The sequence below is a fragment of the Diadema antillarum genome, unplaced genomic scaffold (assembly GCF_040938485.1).
Source record: "Diadema antillarum isolate AM-2024a unplaced genomic scaffold, OU_Dant_1.0 scf00000076, whole genome shotgun sequence".
NCBI lineage: Eukaryota > Metazoa > Echinodermata > Echinoidea > Diadematoida > Diadematidae > Diadema > Diadema antillarum.
This window is the reverse complement of record NW_027270965.1, coordinates 468,971-491,527: the sequence shown is the minus strand read 5'-3', so window position 1 is coordinate 491,527 and position 22,557 is coordinate 468,971. Positions and strand designations below refer to the sequence as shown.

At 40.8% G+C, this 22,557-nt stretch overlaps 2 protein-coding genes across 2 annotated transcripts; both read left to right on the top strand.

Annotated features, from left to right (window-relative positions):
• The first annotated feature begins 5,745 nt into the window (after window positions 1–5,745).
• Window positions 5,746–13,700, top strand: LOC139717507 (calcium-activated chloride channel regulator 1-like). The gene is made up of 4 exons (XM_071629012.1): window positions 5,746–5,919; window positions 8,550–8,841; window positions 10,271–10,566; window positions 13,611–13,700. Exons 1-4 carry the CDS (start codon window positions 5,746–5,748, stop codon window positions 13,698–13,700), a joined length of 852 nt encoding a protein of 283 aa, XP_071485113.1.
• Window positions 13,700–21,932, top strand: LOC139717506 (calcium-activated chloride channel regulator 1-like). The gene is made up of 8 exons (XM_071629011.1): window positions 13,700–13,831; window positions 14,708–14,935; window positions 15,191–15,508; window positions 15,929–16,159; window positions 18,101–18,248; window positions 18,876–19,007; window positions 20,322–20,546; window positions 21,313–21,932. The coding sequence occupies exons 1-8, from the start codon at window positions 13,700–13,702 to the stop codon at window positions 21,930–21,932; spliced, it is 2,034 nt and encodes a 677-aa protein (XP_071485112.1).
• Window positions 21,933–22,557: the final 625 nt, after the last annotated feature.

The window sequence follows — 22,557 nt, the reverse complement described above, 5'->3', positions numbered from 1 at the left end:
TGGCACCGTCATTTTACGTTTCTTTACGGATGACTTACGGACAGTTAAGTCTACATACGTCCCTGCGGATGCCTGCGTCCACGCTGCGTCCCCCTGCGTCCACTCATCCGTATCTATCCGTGGCGGACGTAACCCATCGTAAAGCACTGTGTGACTGGGGCATAATAAGGCATGGGGACGGGGAACCACAGTAATGGCGGATTGTCTGCTGCGTACAACGATGTTCTTCTATAAAGCCGGATCGGTATTTTGGAATTCGCACGCACAGACGAACGACTCGTCGCCATTATAGCAAAGAAGTCGAAAAAGAAAATAAAGTAAAGCAAACTTTAGGTGTTTTTTTTTTTGGAAACAAACTACAACTGATCTATGAATTGACTTGAATTGAATTCAGCTATTCAAACAAACAAACAAACTAAGAGTAATGAAAATTTGAATACTGACTATGATTGTGGATGAATTATGATTATTACGATCGTTGTTATTATTTTCATTATTATTATTATCATCACTGTTTTCGTTATTGTTATCTAATAAAAAACGATAATACAAAAAATATAATGAAGAAATAACTTGTATATACAATATGTGCACATATGTTGATATGTAATTTGTACATGTACTAGCTATGCTCCTATGCAGTGTTTCTAGACACGTCTGAAACGTGCCAGAAGGTAATTCCAGTATATACATGTATATGACAATTTGATGTGTACATTCAAATTACTTAGTATCTTCTGTTGAGTATCTAGTTATGAAATCAATAAAAATACATATAATTATTGTATGCAAGAAACGCAGCTAATCGTCATAACCGAATTCTAAGATCTTCTATCATTCAAATAAGTTTAGATTAAATAACTAAAAGTTAACCAAACTCCAGGTTGGCCCTTTAACAACTGTTTAACAATAATATCATTGTATAAAGTAACATAAATCAAGTAAGGGACGCAAAGACAAGAAATCAAAGTTCGTGTGGGAATATAACTTGATCAAGAATATGATACTGTGTTATTAGTTATTACAGTACTCTCCGCATAATCGGGTATCGCTTAAACGGGTACTCCGTTTAATTGGGTAGTAAATTCAAAATCAGTTCCTATGCACATTAAAATTACCTGATAATCGGGTTGCCTCTCCGCATAAACGGATAAATACTTGTCTTCTAATCTAATTTCTACCCACATTTTATCGCAGATATAACACTTTAAGAAATCATGATTGTCAAATTTTCCACGGCTAATCGCATTCTCTGCCTAATTTGCAAAGAAGACTTGTCATTCGGGGAGTGATTAAACGTGAAAATGCATGTACAAGTACCGACTTGCCACACGGAAACGAACATTACACATGTAGCTGGCACTCACAATTGCATAGACAGACATGAGTTGAACACACTTGCGCTCATCCCGTGCTCCGCAGCAACATTCACAATAAGAGAAGTTTGCAACGAGAATCAGGCCACGCACCAGCTCCATAATTTTTCTTTTCCCCGGTCACTTCTCGAAAAGTAACCCGACGTTCTAGGTGACCAATGCACGCAAAGAGACGTGTTCATTTTGGAAAACGCCTGCATGTTAAGGCCACCGAACACTACAAGATCCGACTGGTCTTAAAGTCAATAAGCCAAGCTGGGTCTTAAGACCAGTCGTACGACCGGACACCGCACATTATACGACCGATTAGGCTTACGACTGTAAAGCGCGCGCAGTGGGCACTGCATGCGCTAGCGTTTTGTTGCATTGTGAATGGCTGAAAGCTCACGACTGGTCGTAGAAATTCAACATGTCAAATCTCCACGACTGGCGCTAAGACCCAGTCGTACGACTAGAAAATGGCAAGACTGTGACGTCACACTTCTGGTCTTAAGGTCTTAAGACCGGTGAATTGGGAGCAAAATCGTGTAGTGTGCGGCGGGCTTTAGGGAAGAGCCTATAGTCACACGACAAAGTTTTCTGAAGACATATTTGTCCATAAAATGAGTGTAAATTATTGTTCGTGGCTGAGCAAGTGTAAGGTATGTATAATGTGCCGTGCAGGCATACAGTGTAGGTTTTTGGTGCAGTGTAAAATGCATGTACACACACATTGTGTGTGTCAATTGTGAGTGATACGTGTTCTTCTGTTAATAGGGTACTCCGCTTAATCGGGTAAGAAACGCTCTGCTCGAGCCTACCCGATTATGCGGAGAGTACTGTAATATGATTAGTTGTACTTTTTATGGCTCTGATGACAACCTTTCTCTGTTAGATGGTAAATGACGCGCAGTTTACATAGTCGGGAACCAAAAGCAAACATAAGTTTAGGGGTTTTCCCTAATGGTTCGCCTTGGTTCCCCTGCTCTTACAGAAGTACAGGCAAACGTCATAGTCAGGTCATTTCCCTCTCCTTATCTTTTGTGGACGACATATTTCATTTTTTTTTTAAATGCTGGCGTAAGCTAATAGGTTTCCCGTGGAATGAATAATTCAGAAATTCACCATGATAAGCTATCTAATAACTGTTTAAACGTATTGTATAATACCTCAAATGTCTCGCTACATAATTCTTAGCCCGATTGCCCCCTTTTTGAAGAGTCAGAGCGTTGATATGAAAATTGACTTGCGTTTTTAGTACGATCAGGGGGGAATTTCAGTAGCTTACGACAGTTTGTCAGAAAAATATCCGACCAAAACACTTCATGAAATGCCCCTTAGGTTTAACATAATCATGCCTATATATTCAGTGATTCTTCCCACGAGAAATCGAAACGGAAAACAATATCTAACGTCACATCTCTATAAACAAGTTTATCACAAAACGACTCCCGCACCATGCACCATCAATTAAATCTCATTTACATTATATAAGTATATATATATATATATATATATATATATATATATGTTATATGAAATAGTTTACTACTTATCTTCGTCTCTTACCTGTCCTGGCATTCATTAAAGCTCTAAAAAGATGTATTCGAAATGTAGAATGATGAAAGATCCTTATCCAGTTCGCCCCTAATTCAAATAATACACCATACTTAGACTACTAGTACCTGTCACATATAGTATACATACATTGTATGGATGCGTAGAAACATAGAATTGCTAGGTTTTTTTTCTCTCATGTTCACAAAGGATTGCTAAAACGCATGTCGTGTCTTCTCTTCATGCTACTTATTGCGATGTGATATATTATCAGCAGTTATCCCCCTATCTTAATAATGCATTGTGTTGACGTCGTGTTTCAGAATAAATCAGCAAGATCTTTCAGAAACGCAGAAGCAGTGGACTTAACAGTTCCTATAATAACTGGCAACTGTTATATCGAAGGACCTCAAGTCGATATTTTTTCAAGTTTTTCTGGTAAATTGTTTCCAAAGACAAAAATAAAACAAATGGGGAGGGGGACACTGGTTGGAATCTGCAGTTAAGTTACTGACAATTCCGGGTACCATGAGACGATAGCCTCCCCTCCCTCTTCATATTGTCATGTTATTTTTTTTTTCTTCTTCTTTTGGGTTATTGTATTTTTCTGCCCACTAACAGGACAGCGTGGTACTCTCAGGAACACCTCTGCCCCGCTCTCCGTAGATGTGAAAACAACAACAACAACAACAACAACAACAACGATGGAAATTTATGATAGATATTCAGATTAATGCTACGGGATCTAACCTATAGTTCACAATGGAGGAACTGACTTTCCGTAATTTAGATATAGTGTCTCACTAAAGCAAACATCATGATTTTGTTAGAACGTTGACGATTTAGCAAGCCGTCTCTGAGAAAGCCTCTATTCAATTCAATTCAATTCAATCATAGTTTATTTCCAATCAACGAAAATCAAAAACATAGTACAATGTATACATGTCATTAAATGATATTGTTCAAACGCTTGCAAAAGATTCATGTAATATACGAGACAAATTATAGAACAACATATATGTACAATAATAAAGAGGAACACTGTACAAATACTACGTGGGCGAGCGGAAAATAAATTCGATCATGGAAAATAGTGATCCACTAAAAAGCAAAGCTTGTCGGACGTGGATCGCTAGATAAATAATGAGTGAATGATATACTATTCTATAACAATATACATGTAGTTATTTTGAGATACACAGGTCGGGAAAAAAATATAGAATACCAATGCTATAGTGCCCGGACACTGTTCATTGAACCACGTGTACCGGGGAAATATGACAAGGACAATACATTCGTACACACATTCAATTACCCACACGCATATACACTGTTGGACGCGAGACAGTACCGAGAGGAGAGAAGACGGTAACAATATACAAGTCTACGAGGAACAATAGACGGGAAAGGAAAAGGAGAGAAGAAAGAAGAGAGGTCTGCACACAGAACACGCCAAGTGCTGCGACATCAGGACAGGTGAAAGCTCAAACATAAATTATAGCAATTTAAATTATCTAAGATTATAAGTAGAAAGTAAATGTTTTCTGAGTTTATATTTAAATGTGACAAATTTGGGGGAATCTTTTAAACTATTATCTAAATTATTCCAAAGTCTGGGTCCGGTATAAAGAAATGTATTTTGGGCATGTACGGTTCTCATTAACGGAAGATGGAATTCGTCGGATCGTCGCGTGGGATAGTTATGAACATGACTGCTTCGATGAAATAAATCGTGGAATATTTTAGGTAAAAAGGTACTATTGTAATTAAACATAAACTGACCAAGTTGAAACACATACAAATCATTTACTTTTAATATTTTATGGTCAGAAAACAAAGCATCTGTATGTTCTCGGGTATGTAAATTAAAAACAATTCTAAGCGCTTTCTTTTGCAATAAAAGAAGTTTATCAAGTAACATCTGATATGTATTACCCCAAGCAAGAATCCCGTAGTTTAAATAAGGGAGTATCAAACTAAAATAAAGAGTTAATAATGCAGATGAAGGAAGATAATATTTCAATCTATTCATTACGCCAATGTTACGTGAAATAATTTTACATATGTTATCAATATGATTCCTCCATGAAAGCTTGTTATCAACGCAAACACCAAGATATTTAAAAGAAGAAACTTCTTCTAAGGGAGTAGTATCAAATGTTATATTGCCTGGGAGGCTATCTAAAGAATTACTAAAAAGCATAACTTTTGTTTTTTGAATATTTAATGACAATTTGTTTGCGTATATCCATTGTATAACCTTTATCAATTCTTCATTGACTGTTCTTATTAAGATATTTGGGTCAGGGTGGGAAAAAAAAAGATTAGAGTCATCCGCGAATAATATGAATGGAAATCTTGATATTTCGCAATGCACATAACTTTATACAATCCAACAAATTCTTAGTTAATAGCATCTTTGAGCCAGAAAGACATTATGACTGGGCAAAGAGCGTGATAGACTCCTATATACACATTATCGTCTCTTTATTGTCAGTACTGAACGTGCGAAAACGTAGCCCTAATAATTGCAATATCAGAGGTGAAATAAATACGCACTAAATACTCACACCGTAAATCATCAATAAAAGAATAAAAAAATCAGGAGGAGATAAAAATTCTAGCCTCCCTGAAATTAAACATTACACAATCTGATAGTGTCCCGTCATTTATGTAATATCTGCACATGGCATGTTGGTAAGGAAATGATGAACAAAACCCCGTACTACGATTCGCTCAGACATCATAGTTAAAGTTGGAACTGTGGTCGGTGTCACACTTTCTGTGGCCATCTATGTACCGGGAACAGCTTCCGACACTCTAAGAGAAAATAATGAAAGTCTGGGACATCTTAGCCCCCTGGCTGTTCCTCGGACTGGCTGCAGAAATGGTAGCCAGCCAGGGCGGAAAATTTCCGATCAAGCTCGAGAATGGTGGTTACTCTGACGTCCTGATCGCTATCGTCGAAGGCGTCCCGGAAGACCAGGCCTTGATCGAGAACATCAAGGTGTGTCTAACCAAAGATGACATTTGTGTGTGTGTGTGTGTGTGTGTTTGTGTGTGTGTGTGTGTCTGTGTCTGTGTCTGTGTTTTTTTTTGTGTAAGTGTGCATTTGTACAGTATATGTTTAACAGTGTGTGTACATTTGCGGGTCGTGCACTTTGAGGAAGGTGAGTACTACTCGTATTCTTTTTTTTTTCGGATAAACGAAAATTATATCATTTTTGTATGAAAGAAACCTCGAAATAACGAGCTTTGTTTTATAATCGGATTGTGTTATACTTATGTGTTATACTCACAGTGCGTTTGTGAACCTTTCACGTGTACTTAGTGATATTTTCTTTTTTCGTCTTTTTTTTCGTTTTAACTGAATCGCGAAATATGAACAGTAGGACTTTAGTAGAACATTCTTTATGCAAAGTTCGTCTACTATTGCATTGAACAGGGTTTTTTTAATGAAATCAGTACTTTTTTTGTGCTGATTGAGGGTAGGAGGAAAGAGGTATCTGTTTGTTTGTTTGTTTGTTTTTAATATCCTTGCGCCGCTTTCTCCGCGAAAATACCTATGAAGGTGTCAAACGATATTCACACCATCAGTATTATAATGGTTATAGTCATTTAACCAATTAGCTTGCCAAGGTTGGCCCCTAGACTGGCTGGAATGTCTTTTGAATCCCTGAGCTTTGCCGGAAACCTGAGGATAAGACTCATTTGGTGCTAATCAATTGAAATGCATCATTGACCAGTTATGTCATATTGAATGAACAATCAGTACGATGAGTGGAAGAATGATACGTTCCATGTAGAGACGCGGAATTTTAAACGAGTCGGTATATCGACTTTTATTTCTGATCCCAAACACTCCAAAACAAGTTAAGTTTCTTGATGGACACCTTTGATATTATTTCAAGCAAATATGAAATGGTGCAAGACGGGTTCTCAAATGTTTTCAGTCAAAAAAAAAGAAAGAAAAAAGGGATATCAAAATTCTACAGTCAGTCCCTAATCTTTACACTTACTTTGCCCTTTGGTCTTCTGTTCTTATCTTAAGACGAAAGGTCCTTGTGTGATTGATACAATGTATATATATATATATATATATATATATATATATATATATGAAATATTGCTTTCCAAATATACCGGTTGTGTTGTTTATGAAAACTCCGTCATATTTTCACCTGTCCGTGGGATTGAGTAGAGCGTACACAGGCCTCCTCTTTCATTCCTTTTCTCTTCCTTTTCTTTCTCCATTCTTCTTTGCTCCCCTTTCCTCGTTCTTCGTAGTCTAATAACTGCAAATGCGGTTTTTGTTTTTTTTTTTGTTTTTTTTTCATTTCTGTTATTTCTGTGTTTTGTTGTTTTGCGTGACAGCATGTAATCCGTCTCCTTTAGTCACATTTTCCTGGTACACACGGCCAAATAAGTAGTGTTGGTGCCATATATCATTGGTATGTTACAATATACTTCATTTGCATTCTAAAACAAGTACTATAGTACGCTTGTATTTAGCATCATACGCATCAATGTCCAAATCAACAATGGTACTCTTACATAGATAAACTCAGCATAGATACATCATATTGGTATATTGATGTTGTTTGGGGTTTTTTTATCTTTTGAGTGTTCCACGTCCTGTAAGCTTAGTTTTATAGTGGAACTCTCTTTTCCATCTTATGTACATGGTTTCCTTTGTTTGTTTGTTTGTTTGTTTGTTTGTTTGTTTTTTGGCTATAGTACCATTCGGGCATGTATTTTTTATATGTTCAATGAACTGTCCTTCCCATCTGGATGGAAGACGAATTTACACATGTAACGCTTTTTATCATTGTTTTTTTCTTTTGGAAATAAATAAACTGTGGAACTGATTTGACTAATCCTCCCACTGAGCACAGTGCGTATTCCCTATTTCTTGATTAAATTTCAGCTCAATTCAGCTTATCTCCTCGGCGCGAACATGGTAACATGGCAATTACAGACTGTAATGAGCAGTGGTATTTGTATGAATTTGGTATGTTCCATTACAATTTGTCCAGAAACTCTCTAGCTCTCGGCTCTATCCATCGGTCAATCTCAATTCATGTTGGCATGTGTAGCCAAATAAAGCCTTAGGTACTGGTTTGGCGTTTCCGTGTCTCAAAGTTTTCATTTTATCCGTTACACTTAAAGGGACCGTACAGTACTGGTTGAGGTGGGGATTTATTTTTGAACATTCCTAAGTGAGATAATGAACAACCTCTTATAAAATATGAAAGAGCGTGTGATTTTAAAAAGGATTCAATGTTTATTTGATGAAAATTGATTTTCAAATGGCTGAGATATCCAAAATAAAAAGTGATGATAATAAAAGGCGACAGACTACGCCTTTTATTATGATCTCTTTATTTCACCTTGTTTTCGGATATCTCAGTCATTTCAAAACCGATTTTCATCAAATAAACTTTTGATACCCCTTAGAATTGCATGCTCTTTGACATCTCATAGAGTGGTTTCTGAATATCTTGCACAACGTTAAGCTAAATCCTGAACTCGACCAGAACTGTACACACCCTTTAAGATAGGGGATCACCCCCTCTTCATCATATTCCTGTCTTCTACCTCCTTTCACCCTCTCTTGGCAACTCTGTGCTAATGTAGGAGATGTACACTTCGGCTTCAGAACTTCAGTATAACGCCAGCAGACAACACGTGTATTGGAAAGAGATCAAGATCCTCGTTCCCCCGACGTGGTCTCCCCAGGAGCACTACGGCGTCGCCAAAACGGAGACGTTGGAAACGGCTCACATCGCCGTGCACTCCGGGAGTCCTCGAGGAGACGAGCCGTACGTGGATAACCCTATCGGCTGCGCCCACCAGGGCATTCTGACTCACATCTCGCCAAAATTCATTTCTGACAAGCGTTATCGCGAGGAAAGATTTGGTCCTACAGGTAAATATTAAGTTGAGTCGTCCAGCTATATCTACCATACTTTAGTGGATTACTACCGTATCATGGACTAATAAGTGCTGGAAAAGATGATGTCTGCCTGCTTCTGTTCAAGCCAATTTAAAAAAAAAAACCGTTTAGAATATGCTCTCAAACCCCGAACAGGCAGTTTCTCCCTATACATATTCAACTGTGCCGGAGAACTACAACTGAAACCACATCCCCTTATACTATATACCTGTACACCACAGTCCCTGGTTTGAATATCTTAATTCAACGCTGGGGTCACCACACCCCATAGGAGAGCCATACGTTGCCCAGGCACCCTAACCAAAAGGGGTAGCCAACTTCGTCTTTCATTGTGACTTCATCCCTACACCGAGCACATCAGGGTTTTGGGAACACCTTCTAAAAATAATGTCCCTACATTATCAGTCGCGCAATCAAAACTCAGCCCATAGCTATATCTGCCATACTCAGTGGATTATCATGGACTAATAAGTGCTGGAAGCACATTAATCTGTAAGCAGTTCCCATGTGCAGGAGCTGCAATCGCCAACAGACGTGTGAGAAATCCACAAATTCAACCAAACTACACACAGTTCAGAATATGCCTCGTAAAAGACTCCCCAAATTGACTTAGAATGTGTATTGTAATGACGCGATGTATGACTTATAATTTGAAACGTTTGTAATTTGATTTGAAAGACAATTTTCATTTCATTTGAGAGCTTTGGAGAAGAATCTGTAAAACTACCCCACTTTTTCGCATCTATTGAGGGTACATGCTGACATCACATGATGAATAGATGTAAACAAATAAACACATCAATGACGTCATAATAATATATAGGTCCTACATGACATAAGACGGGATGTATATCTGTGTTATAAGCATCATGTTTTGTTCAAAACTTCTCCCTACAGAGAAAATCTTTGTTCTCGTTGTTGTTCACCGTGTTCTTCAGGAGACAGAGAAATTAAAAAAAAAAGAGAAAAGAAATGGCGTGAGGCACTAAGTCAATTGAGTTGGGTTATTTTATGCTAAGCCGGGTTCAATTTACATGTATATGTTAAATGTCAATACAATACAGATATAAACATAAAATAGGGTCACTCTACTTACATGTATATCTGTGCCTATTGTAGACAAGATATATGCCTGTTCGGTTTGGGTGAAGATTATACACGTGAGTTTATACACATTTTCTGAATGAATTGGAATGCGGCACGACAAAGTAAATTAGTTTGTGAAGATGTGTGTGCTGTCCTAGTGCAATGACAATAAGTACCACATTTTATTTGCACAGTTGGTAATAGAAGTCACCGTCTTAACGTTAATGATCATGGTTTGAAGTGCTTTCAGGATTCCACATATCGTTGTCGACATCGGGTTTTTTTTTTCTTTCTTTTTTTTTTTGTTGTTCTGCAGAGAGCGTCCTGGTAAGAATCTGGGCGTATTTTCGATGGGGCTTGTTCGAGGAACATTACGACGCTGCGCTTAGCGAAGACGGCGTTGAGCCGGCGTACGATGCCGGTGGCCGTTCGCTCGGCACGCGTTGTTCGGCGAATATAGAGGGCGAGATAATGTGGCCGGACTATACTCCATGCAACTATGGAACTGGCAACAACATGGGATATTCATCTGAGTGTCGCTTCGTCCCTATTGGCGGACAGACTGTCACGTCATCACTTCTCTTTGGAACCAAAGATTTTCATATTCCTACCGTGAGTGCACATCTCCATATTCTCCTCGAATTTCGATGTGTTAGACCTTCTGTAGAGAAAAAAAATCAAGCAATGGCAGATAAACGGTATCTCAAATTTAAAGTGAATAGAAAACTGTATTTAAGTGATATTTTAATGGTGAACGGTATCTTCATTCATTCACCCAACAGGTAAACGGTACTTCAAAGGTACTTTAACGGTGAATGATATTCAATTCATTGAACCGACTGGTAAATGGTGTTTCAAGGGTACTTTATTGATGAATGGTGAATTGTAAATGGTACGCTGTGATTCCTTCTTGCGTTCGACTGATAAACAGTATTTCAGTGGTACTTTACTGGTGGGTGGTCGATGGCAAACAGTATACTTCACTCATGGACTTGACTGGTAAATGGTAATATCAATTTGATGTGGAAGAATAGTCACCAAAGAATAGTAATCGTGTTCACAGCCGACTCTCAACTAACCAGCAAAAAGGCAGTAACTAACCCTCAGCATGCACGCACTTTACTCGATGTTGGCAGTATCTACACCGTTCCTTGCCAGTAAAACACCCGTATTATACTCGTAGAATAGGGAAACGCGCGTCCGGCGCATAGGCATAGATCCACGGGCAACCTACGTACTTCAAGTGGGTTAAGGCGGTGTCACACCTTTCCGGGCAAGCCTTGCGTGCGACTTGCAAAGAAGAATTTTTACTACCCGGAGGTCCCCGGAATGAGCCGCACATGACAGTACCTAGCACGTATCTCACCCGTAGTCACCCGGAGGTGTGCACGCAAATCTTTTTACCCGCAACCATGTTTAGGCCCTGTCACACCTTTCCGGGCAAGCTATGCATTCTGTTGCGTGTAGGGATTTTCCAGCATACCGGGAATTTCTGAGGGCGAACAAGGATTTGGGCGAGTCAGTGCCTGTGCCTTACTTGCTGGATGCGTTCTACTTAAATTTTACTTGCGGGTATACTGTGTGACCTTTGTACCAGTCGCATGGGAGCTGACAACTCAGTGAAGGAATTCCTCTGAAGGAATGACCGAAGTCCCACGGAATGTCATTATCTTGGCTGCGTACGGGGACTGCGAAGTACCTGCATGGGAACTGCCTGCGAAGTGCTGCCGCTAAGGGCCTCCTACTGGCGTTCTGCGTGGACCTCTCCGGGCATCCCCGCGACTCACCCGGAAAAAGTTTTGGTCATGCTCAAAACTTAGCTGCGGTTAAATCGGACTTGCGTGAGCACCTCCGGGCAAGTATAGGCGAGATACGGGCTAGGTGCGGACCAACTGCAGAGAGCTCCAGGGAGCAAATTTGTTTCCCCGCAAGTCAAGCCGCAAAACTTCCCCAGATACGGTATAACAAGGCCTTGAGCATGCTGAAAACTTGTTCCGAGTGAGTCATGGGGTTCGCTCGCAGAGGTACACTCAGAACACCAGTAGGAGACTCTTACCGGCAGCACCTCGCAGGAGTTGGCTCTCACGCATGTCACACGGAATGCATGCAAGTAGAAGCTAAGTAGCACGCGTCTAGTAGGTAAGAAACAAATGCGAAAATTGCAAACATTCTTTTTCGCCCGCGGAAAATCTTCTACGTGCTGAAAACTACCTCCTCGCCACAAGCCCGCGTAGCTTGCCCGGAAAGGTGTGACACGGCCTTTAACCGCCTGTGACAAGCTACGGGCCTCCTCACCCTCACCCGGAACAAGCTTTGAGAATGTTCAAAACTTAAAGCCCTGTCACACCTTTCCGGCAAGCTTCGCGGCCCTGTTGCGTGTATGGACTTTCCAGCCACGCAGGCAATTTTCTGCTGGCGGACAAGGATTTGGGCGAGTTTCGCGTGCGTCTTACTGCTGGACATGTGCTACTTACGTTCTACTCACGTTCTAGTTACGGGTTGGCTGCATGGCAGTTGCCTGTGAGGTGCTACCACTACGGCCCTACTACTGGTGTTCTACGTGGGCATCTGCGGGCAATCCCAGAGACTCACCCTGAACAAGTTTGAACATGCTCAAGGGCCCGTCACACCTTTCCGGGCAAGCCTTGATTGTGACTTGCGGGGAACAATTTTTGCTACCCGGTGGTCCCAGCAGATGGCCTGCACATGCAGTGACAGTACCTAGCACGCAACCGCCCGCAGTTGCGCACGTAAGTCCGATTGCCAGCAGAGGTCCACGCAGAACACCAATATGAGGCCCGTAGCTGCCGCAAGTCACAGGCAGTTAACCCGCGTTCATGTTGAGGGTCAGTTACTGCCTTTCTGCTGGTTAGATGAGAGTTGGCTCTGAACGTAATTATTATTCTTCGTGACTATTCTTCCACATCAAATTTGATATTACCATTTACCAGTCAAGTCCATGAGTGGAAGTATACTGTTTGCCATCGACCACCCACCAGTATGCTAGAAAATTCTCACAAGCAACAAGCCCGCGTAGCTTTCCCGGAAAGGTGTAACAGGGCCTATGGCTGCTGATAAAAAAAAAAAAGATTTGCGTGCACACCTCCGGGCGACTGCGGGCGAGATACGTGCTATATATAGGTACTGACATGTGTGGGCCATCTGCGGGGATCTCCATGTAGCAAAAATTGCTCTCCGCAAAAAACATGCATGGCTTGCCCGGAAAGGTGTGACAGGGTCTTTAGCTGCCGGTAGATCGGACTTGCGTGCGCACCTAATTGCAACTACAGGAGAGAAACGTGCTAGGTACTGTCGGGGACTTCCGGGTAGAAAAAATATCCTCCGCAAGTCAAAAGCAAAGCTTGCCCGGAAAGGTGTGACAGGCCCTCGAGCACGCAGAACACCAGAAGGAGGTCCGTAGCGGCAGCACCTCGCAGGCAACTCCCACGAAACTTACCCGTAACTAGAACGTGAGTATATAACGTAAGTAGCATGCGTCCAGCAGGTGAGACGCACGCGATACCCGCCCAAATCCTTGTCCGTCCGCAGAAAAATATCCTGGATCTATGGAAAATGATATGCATGACCATGACTATTGAGTGTGTGGTTATGATGATGTTTCTATGTCACTGATTTTGTCATTTTTACTACATTAGATTAACGAATTTTGCGACGATGATCCAGAGAGCCCAAATTTCCACAACGCGGAGGCGTTAAATCTTCAAACCTCGCAGCCTGGACGGTGATGAAGGAAAAAACCAGCAATTTCGACAACGGTCCACAGGTGGTGACGAACACTACACCCATCTTTACGGTCATCCAAGCACCGCTGTCTCGCAGCGTCGTTCTCGTTCTCGATAAAAGTGGTAGCATGTCGGTGAGAGTGGTGCATTTCCATTAAGATTGATGGAAGTATAAACTAAACGGATTAATCAATATCTGAACAAAAATTTTGGTAGATGAAAAAAGGGGGAAAATAGATCATACAAACGGATATGATTTAGTCAACAACAATAATTTAAGTCCGTGAGCGGACAACCGACGAAAAATTAAGAAGTACGCGAACCATCATAATGATTAGGAGGGAGAGGGAAATGAATGAATAAATCAATAATAAGTATGCGATTTATATCTATTCATTTTATGTGTATGTATCTATTTAACTCTTATTGTGTTATGCATAATTCATTCATTCATTCATTCATTCATTCATTCATTCTTTCTTTCTTTCTTTCTTTCCATTCATCATTTCATTCAGTGTACATGTACTTAAATCAATCGATGAAATAGGGATAGATTTGTGACAATTATTCCCTTCTCAAGAACTATTCAAAAGGTATACCGAAGAAAGAAAGCAAAAAGATTTAATCATGGTTCTACCAAACTAACTGAAATTTAAGTAATTCATATCCGATATGTTTTCGTATCATTTGCATGGATAATGAAACCATGACGATGACCTGGGGAGATGCCTACACGAACATATACAGGTATATACGTGAACTTTAATAAAGAAAGCATATTCTAATTGACTATAACAATACGGTCTGTCAGCTCATTTTACAAGTATGTTTTATAGCTGGTTTTCACTCCGAATAATCTCTGTGCGTGATATTGTGTGTGTGTGTGTGTGTGTGTGTGTGTGTGTGTGTGTGTGCGTGCGTGCGTGCGTGTGTGTTTGAGGGATTAATTTCCTTCGGAGATGCATTCGCCTAATTAATTGTTCCCTTCGTTCTCTTTTCATATGCGGCAGACGAACGAAAAATTAATCAAAGTGGTTTCAGCATCAACCGAATACATTAGAAATATCATTCCGCTCAAGAGTCAGCTGGGCATCGTCTACTTCGACAGCAGCGCTACCGTAGGCGCTGAACTCACACCAATCGTCGACGACCAAACGCGGGAATGCCTGGTGAATTCACTGCCTCCATCCAGTGGGGGCGGTACATTGATCAGCAATGGCATACAAAAGGGCATTGAGGTATTAACCAACGGGACTCTTCTCTGCCCAGTTATGAAATGTCTCTGTAATAAATGCATAAGTATTATGTTTCTGCAATGGATGTACGTTACATAATGCACTGCATAAAACCAATAAGTAGGCCTACTTGTAAAACTTCATCAAGAAAATGTAATAATCAAAATCAGTCAATAAAAATAATTATGAACACTGAAGAAAAGTCAGCGCAAGCATGTCCATTAATAAATGACTACATTCTCTTATGAAACCCACAAGGTCCTCGGCAAGTATTCTCCTGGCGGCTATCTTCTGATTCTCAGTGACGGCATTGATTATAGCAACTTTGTGGCAAACAACCAACAGTTAATCGAATCGTCTGGAGTTATCATCGATGTCATCATGATAAGTAGCTCGTCAACTACTGAAATGAGGATGCTAGCCGATATGACGCTCGGAGAATTCTATTTCTCTACCGATACTGACAACGGGAACTGTCTTATTCAGGCCTTTCAGAGCACCATCACCAACCGCCCAACTGTCGCTGGGCAATCCGCCCCTTTGCAGGGGCCGCGGGAACCGGGGGAAGGGGTGGCTGTAGCCCCACCCCCCTCCCAAATACACACACTATTTTTATCGGTCCCCCCCCCCCACATTAACAAAAAAATAAAAAAATAGAGAGAGAGAGAGAGAGAGAGAAACTGGAAAAAATCACAACATCCACAAATTCAAAATTCCAAACATTCCATCCTAATAGATTCGTCCCGTCTAAGAATTATATGGATTATTGATTCAACCCGAGCGATTATTCCGGCGATTTTTATCATTGCAAATTGTCATAATTAGCTCTAAACTTGACTCTCGTTCACAAGTCATACTTTGAAGCCAGCTGTCTACCACTTTCACTTGATATGATAAACGTTCCCTGTACACTTGCCCGTGGGGGGGGGGGGGGGGGGGTAGGCAGAAAAGTTCATTAAAAAAATGAATATTTTTGTTAATGTTGAATTGATATAGATATACAGCTCTGACGTCCAGATCAAGCAGAACGTTGACCAGGAGATTGTTCCCCTTGTCATCGACTCCGCCTTGGGTAACGACACGGTATTCACGGTTACGTGGACGGGGAGTAACCCAGTATCCGCAGTGGTGACCGGATGGGAGGGTACGCGGATTGACCACAATGATCCGAGATATCACGCCGACAACGCAAACCACATCATTTCTGTCACTTTGCCATCCGCTGAAGTAAGCTCTTTAGGTCCTTTGTCCTATCTTGACACCCGTATGAGTAGTAGAGAGGCCCATCCAATCCTAACCGTCAAAAGGTATCGACAGGATCAAGGATTTGATTTTCAAGGGGTCAGATCTGGGCCCCATTTCATAAAAAAAAAAGTTGATATGATAGCAACCTTTGCTGTAATGGCAATTGTCATTGTATAGCAAAAAGTCCAGCTTCCTTATTGGCTGTTGCTATGTTAAGTTGCCATTCCAGCAAGAGTTGCTATCCTTACATCTTTATGAATTGGGCCAAGATATCTGACATTAGCCATTGACGGCAAGGCTGGGTTTCAAGGAACTAGTTTCTGATTGTGCGATGTTCGTAAACCAGAACAATGCAAGTAATAACCTTGAATCTCAATGCTACCCCCTTGAAATTAAAAAGCAAACAAACGAAAAATGCGGATCAAAACAGAATAACGCAAAAACAAACCATGAGAGAGAAAAAAACCCAGAAAATACATCTCACGGACATTCTTTAAAACATTACAGGTCGGTAGTATACAGCACCAGAATATCTTCAGGAATGAGGATAGCATTGAGAAAAGTTTCATTCCCTTTTCTCACATTTTTTATACAAAAAGGTGAAAGTAATCCCACCATGTTTGTGATTTTCTGGTAGTGCGTTTAGACAGATTGGTGAATGGCTGCCGACATTGTGACTAAGTTGTCATATCTATACAAATTAAAACCTTTTTTTTTTAATCGAGCTGCGATTGCAATTACGATGTAATCAATTAATAATTTGTTCACCGCTTTTACAATTTCTTGGCTTTGTCCCCTTTAACCATGTTGATATGAATACACATGTGCTTCCTTCTAGCCTGGTCCGTGGAATGTGACAATCATAAATTCTCAATCGTACAGCCCGGCGTCCGCAAGTGTTGCGGTGACGTCTAAGCCAGCCTCAAACGAATATTCACCTGTAACCGTGACAGTCATACTTGGTTCTACGGTGAGAAACTGATTAATCGAAGGTGTTTCAGTTTCAGCTTAGAAACTAATATTAAAGGACAGTCGTCCTATGCCTAACGTGAACATGGCATAAAAAAGTGCATTCCCTTCGCTTACGTAGGCTATGCAAAAAGGAAAAAAATAACAATAATGTTATAACAAAGCTCTTTGTTTTGAAGGTTGTGGAGACTATTGATATACCAGTTCTGGGAACATAGACAACATTTTCTCTTATGGGGAAGCAGTTTCTTAAGCATCTATTTCCCCAAGTAATCAAAAACTTAACATTCTATTTCGAGACTTCTATAACTTGAGACCAGGGATATCTAAACACAAAGTGATTAGCTACTGTAAATAAAACTGTCTCAAGCAAGCACAAGTCAAAGGAAGTGGAAAAAAATAAAACAGTTCTTAACTTAAGTACATAGGACCATGACAAACTTATATTCACACCTATTTCTGCAACATACTAAAGTGATGGTATGTTTCGCAGAGTATAGCGATATATCGCTGAGATTTCTAAGGAGCAATCATGTCATTTTTGTAAGCATTATAAAGAAATGAAAACAATATTTTGCTGAAACAAAACAAACCACTGATTGCATTCAAGTGTGTGTATAACCGTTATATCGAACACGTTTATAACAAATTCAAGCTACAATAAAGTATAAATTCAGGTCTCCAAATCATCATCTATATATCTCTACATTCTTAATTTGTTCGGTTGTAACGAAAATTTGCTCCAGCTGACAAAAGAAAACTGCTGGTCCCGAGGACTTCGTTATAACGGAAGTCCCTGTACCATATAAAATGCAAAAGGCGACTTTACTTTGCGATTTTACAATGCATGTCTAATCAGGATGGATTATGTAAACTTTTCCGTTTTTAACAGAGTGTTGTTTTGTCTTATTTTTGTTTGTTTGTTTGTGTGTTCTGTTTTCATTGTTGCCACAGACAGTCGACTTTTCGACTACACCAGCACTGGCAATCTATGCCCAGGTTCAGCAGGGTTACGAATCCGTGATCGATGCTGACGTTGAAGCGATCATCACTGATGAACAAGGAACTAAGACAACAATCTCATTGCTCGACAACGGTTCAGGTATGACGGGAAGGCCCACCTATTATCATACCCTATTTGAGATGCTAATCTTAGGATGGTTTCTGATGCTGTAACAGAGAGAACAGAAATTCACCATAATAAATATATGACAAGGATAATTATGTAACGTGGTGATGATGTCAGAGTGACAGAAAGACTAAAGGTCTTTTGGGTTGTTGTTTTTTAAATCAAGAAACCTTCGAGCCATCTATTCCCTGAACATGGACTTAAATTGGCATTAATAAGTTGTTGTTGTTGTTGTTGTTGTTGTTGACGAAGAACGCTAAAAGCGCTTCATTCACGCGGGTTTCTCCAATTATTCAGAGCTTATTATTTTGCGTAGAATTACGAATGATGCGAAGAGTACTGAACCTCCTTCTTACCTTGTCATTCTACATTTTACAAGACAACGTACTTTGAGTTACAGTGATTTTGCTTTATTGAGTTTTTAGGAACTTTGTTCTCGGTTAGGAAATTGAATTTGTACTTCTACATACTCATAAAAAGAAGATGTGTCACTAAATACTCCTGATGATGAGCAAGATTTTTAAAATGAAGTGCAATCACTTTTTGAACATTGTACTTAATATAGTGCACCCTTTTCGTTCTTTTTGTGTTTGTTCATAGGATCGGATTTAATGAGGGCGGATGGAGTATTCTCTGCGTACTTTTTACAATTTACCTCCAACGGAAGATACAACGTGAAAGTCAATGTAGTCGGATACGAATCGACAGAAACTGGAGACACAATCGGGATAGGTTAGTCTATGTTACATCATATAATATAATAATAAAATAATAATAATAATTGTTTTGGATATAAACTCCAAATTTTATTGTCCGAGAATGGAAATTCTTTTTGCCCAATTGATCGTGGGCCCGGCAGCCACTGAGCAGCGCCAGATCGACGTTGCTCTAACCTTTTCAACTGTTGAACGGCAAACAAGGTAGCAGCAACTCCCATCTTTTCACGTCTTTTGGTATGACGCGGCCGGGGTTTGAACCCACGACCTCCCGATTGTGAGGGCAGCCGCTCTACTCACTGAGCCAACACATCGGTGAAAACAGAAGAGGTCCCACCGAATGTACTCTTACAATTATAAAAAAAAATCGCAGTAATAGAAATCAGACGGTGCTGCATTTGAGTCTATAATGAATTATACAATGATAATGTGAAAAAAGGACAACAAAAACCAATAAACTTGCAGCACCAGAGTTGAAGCAGTGTGAATTGATTCAGGAGGAAACAAATCAAACAATATCAACCTTCATGCCATGTCTTCCTTTCGGTCGTTATTCTATTCTCCCCTTTACCCATCTAATGATACACTAATATATTCGGTGATTCGCTTATAGGAGAAGCCGCGCCTTGTTGAACCTAACAATATATAACCTCTAGCTCAGTCATATCAGTGCATGGATGATGATCTGGGTGTATAATGAATGCAAGTCATTATAATATATGGCTCGGTTCGGTAGCGTGTCTATATATTCCGGTTCGATTCCTACTGAGTCTATCTCAGCAAAGTTGCCTTTCATAATATCATATGGAGCAACTCTGTATAGTAACTCCATGGTTTCATCATGCCGTCCCCTTTATAGTAAGAAGCAATAACACTCTGTCCCTCGAGTGGAAGTCCTGTGTGTAAGGGAATCACGCCTCATGCACGTAAAAGATCCCATACCATATCCTTAATTCATCGCAGAGAACAGAGAACAATAAAAAATGCCGGTAAAGTGCGACCCACCCACATAACGGGCAAATGATGCTAACCCCTCGTGGTTACCCGAAGGTTCATTTCATTTAATTGTCATTTCATTTTATTCCATTTTCGACAAAAGCATAAAGTACAATATAGCATTTGCAAATATACAAAATTTAGAGCACAATGTGACTTTTACAAGCAATAGTAAAGGTAGGCCTATTGACCAGGCACATCGCGCTATACGAAGGAGAAGAAGATATTGACACGTGATTGACGGTAACTAATCAACACCGTTTTCATTTCTATGCACCAACCGTATTACTATAGACGTCATTTCCCCCTCTTTTGTAATGTTTGTACTTCCCAGCAAAACGAGATGTCACAGCAGAAGAAGAAGAAGCCGTGCCGTCATTCATGCGCACTGCATCTGGCGGTCTGTTCGAAGTGGAGAACTTCATTGATCAGTCCATCGCCCCTGACGGCATAGCGCCTTCTAGAATCCATGATCTTGCCTACACGTCTTTCTCCTACTCCAACAGCACCATTTCTCTGACTTGGACTGCTGTAGGGGACGACCTCGATCAAGGGACAGGTAAGGAACACTGACCATCCTCAGTATGATAAATGGTCTTAAATTTCATAAGAAGCCTTTTCAGCAGTGATAGCGCTGCTCTTCAAGAGGATTATGTCATGAGGATGGGGGGGGGGGGGGGGGGCAGCATGACACTTGATCAAAAGTGGGCGCGCTGTGGCATAGTGGATACGACTCCCGACTTCCTGTCGGAGGGCCCGAGTTCGATTCCCGCCCAGTGCTTACGTCCTAGGACAAGATGTTTTACCCACCATGTCCCTCTCGACCCAGGTGTATAAATGGGTACCTGGCAACACTAGGGTAATAATAATGGCAGGCCCCTCTGGTAGAGCAGTGGCAACACTGAAGATGCTACCCAGGATAAAGAGGACCTGATTATTATTATTACATTATCAGGACATTCTGAGATCGAGATGCTGCCGGTTGAATAGGTGCCTACATCCTTCAACAAGACGTTTTATCCAATGCGACCCTCTCGACCGAGATGCATCAATCAGTACATTACAATGCATGTCAAAGTACATTGATTTGGACTATTGAGAAAGGCTACCCCGAGTAGGTCCTAAATTAGACCAAAAATCAGGAGTGGCAGTCATTGTAGTGTCGGTACTTTATTTCAGTTTGCTAGGTCATACTGTAGTTTGACTCAGTAAAAAGTGTAGTACCCTTTTGAATTGGCACTGCATGACGATTCTTCGGAAGAATGCATGGATATTATTGTTTTAGTGATGAAACTAACCCCTTTATTTTCTTTCCCATATTCCAGCAAGCAGCTACGAGCTCCGTTACACAACCACCTTCTCCGTGATCCAAAACAATTTCACCATGGCACAAAGCGTCTCCGAGAACCAAACCACAGTTGGTAATCTGTCGTCGATTGCCCCCGCCGGAAATACTGAGTCGATCACGATCGAGCTTCCAGCTCGTGGGATGGACATCGTCTACTACTTCGCAATCAGAGCGTGGGATGAGGCGGATAACGTTGGAGATAAATCCAACATCGCATCCGTCTCCATTCGGTACATACCAGACCCCACTCCACAACAACCCACCCATCAAACTGGAAATCCCACTCGACAACAACCTACCCAAACTGAACCACTGAACATCGAAACGACTTCCGAAGGAGAGACCCAGACTACAGAACATCCTCCGACGTCGGAGCCTCCAAACATGGACCCTCATGGTAGGGTTCATGCTCCAAATATCGCTCTCATCGTCGGTTGTTCCTGTGCCCTCGGTGTCGTGGTCTTGGCCGCCGCGGTGGCTGTGGCGTGGTGGTGCAGCTCGAAGTCCATTAAAAAAGCCAACGCAAAATCAACTAAAGTGCACATACACGAGGCAAATAAGATACAATATGTCAACAATGCTTACTCATTTGAATAAGCATCTCGATAAGAGAGAAAGAGAGGGATGGGGGTGAAGGGAGTCAGAATTATAAGGGACATTACAATGAAAGCAAGAGATCATTAAGCAAAGAGGTGCGTTTTCTTCAATTTGTCTCCCACTACAAATGAAATTTGTAAGATCGCAACACTGCAGATGTATGTAACCTTAACAAATATGTCGGAAAAGGGGGAATCATTGGAATCGAACCTGACATAAATCATTGTTTTCCCGGCAGCGACACTGCCGCTAATCTATCCCTGGTTGCCGGCAATGACTGCACGAAGAACTTGGAACAATGCCCAACTGCCCAAGCTCCGAAATTCCGACATCTTTGTTGAATATAGATCAGCAGGTACGATCTTACAATTTTTTTTTATTTGTAGAGGTCGGGACATTATAGTATTGTCTACAACGGAGAACCACCTTTAAACGATAACTATCCCCCACTTCAACAGCAGTGTCGCTCCACTTGATGATCTTCCATAAAAGATTAAGTAAATTAGATTTCAGCGAGCAAAAAGACAGAATTATCATTTGAAATAGATGCATGGAATTTTCAGATCAAACAATATACATGTATGTGAAATGATGGCATTCAGTCTGAATTGTGGCAGTTATATAC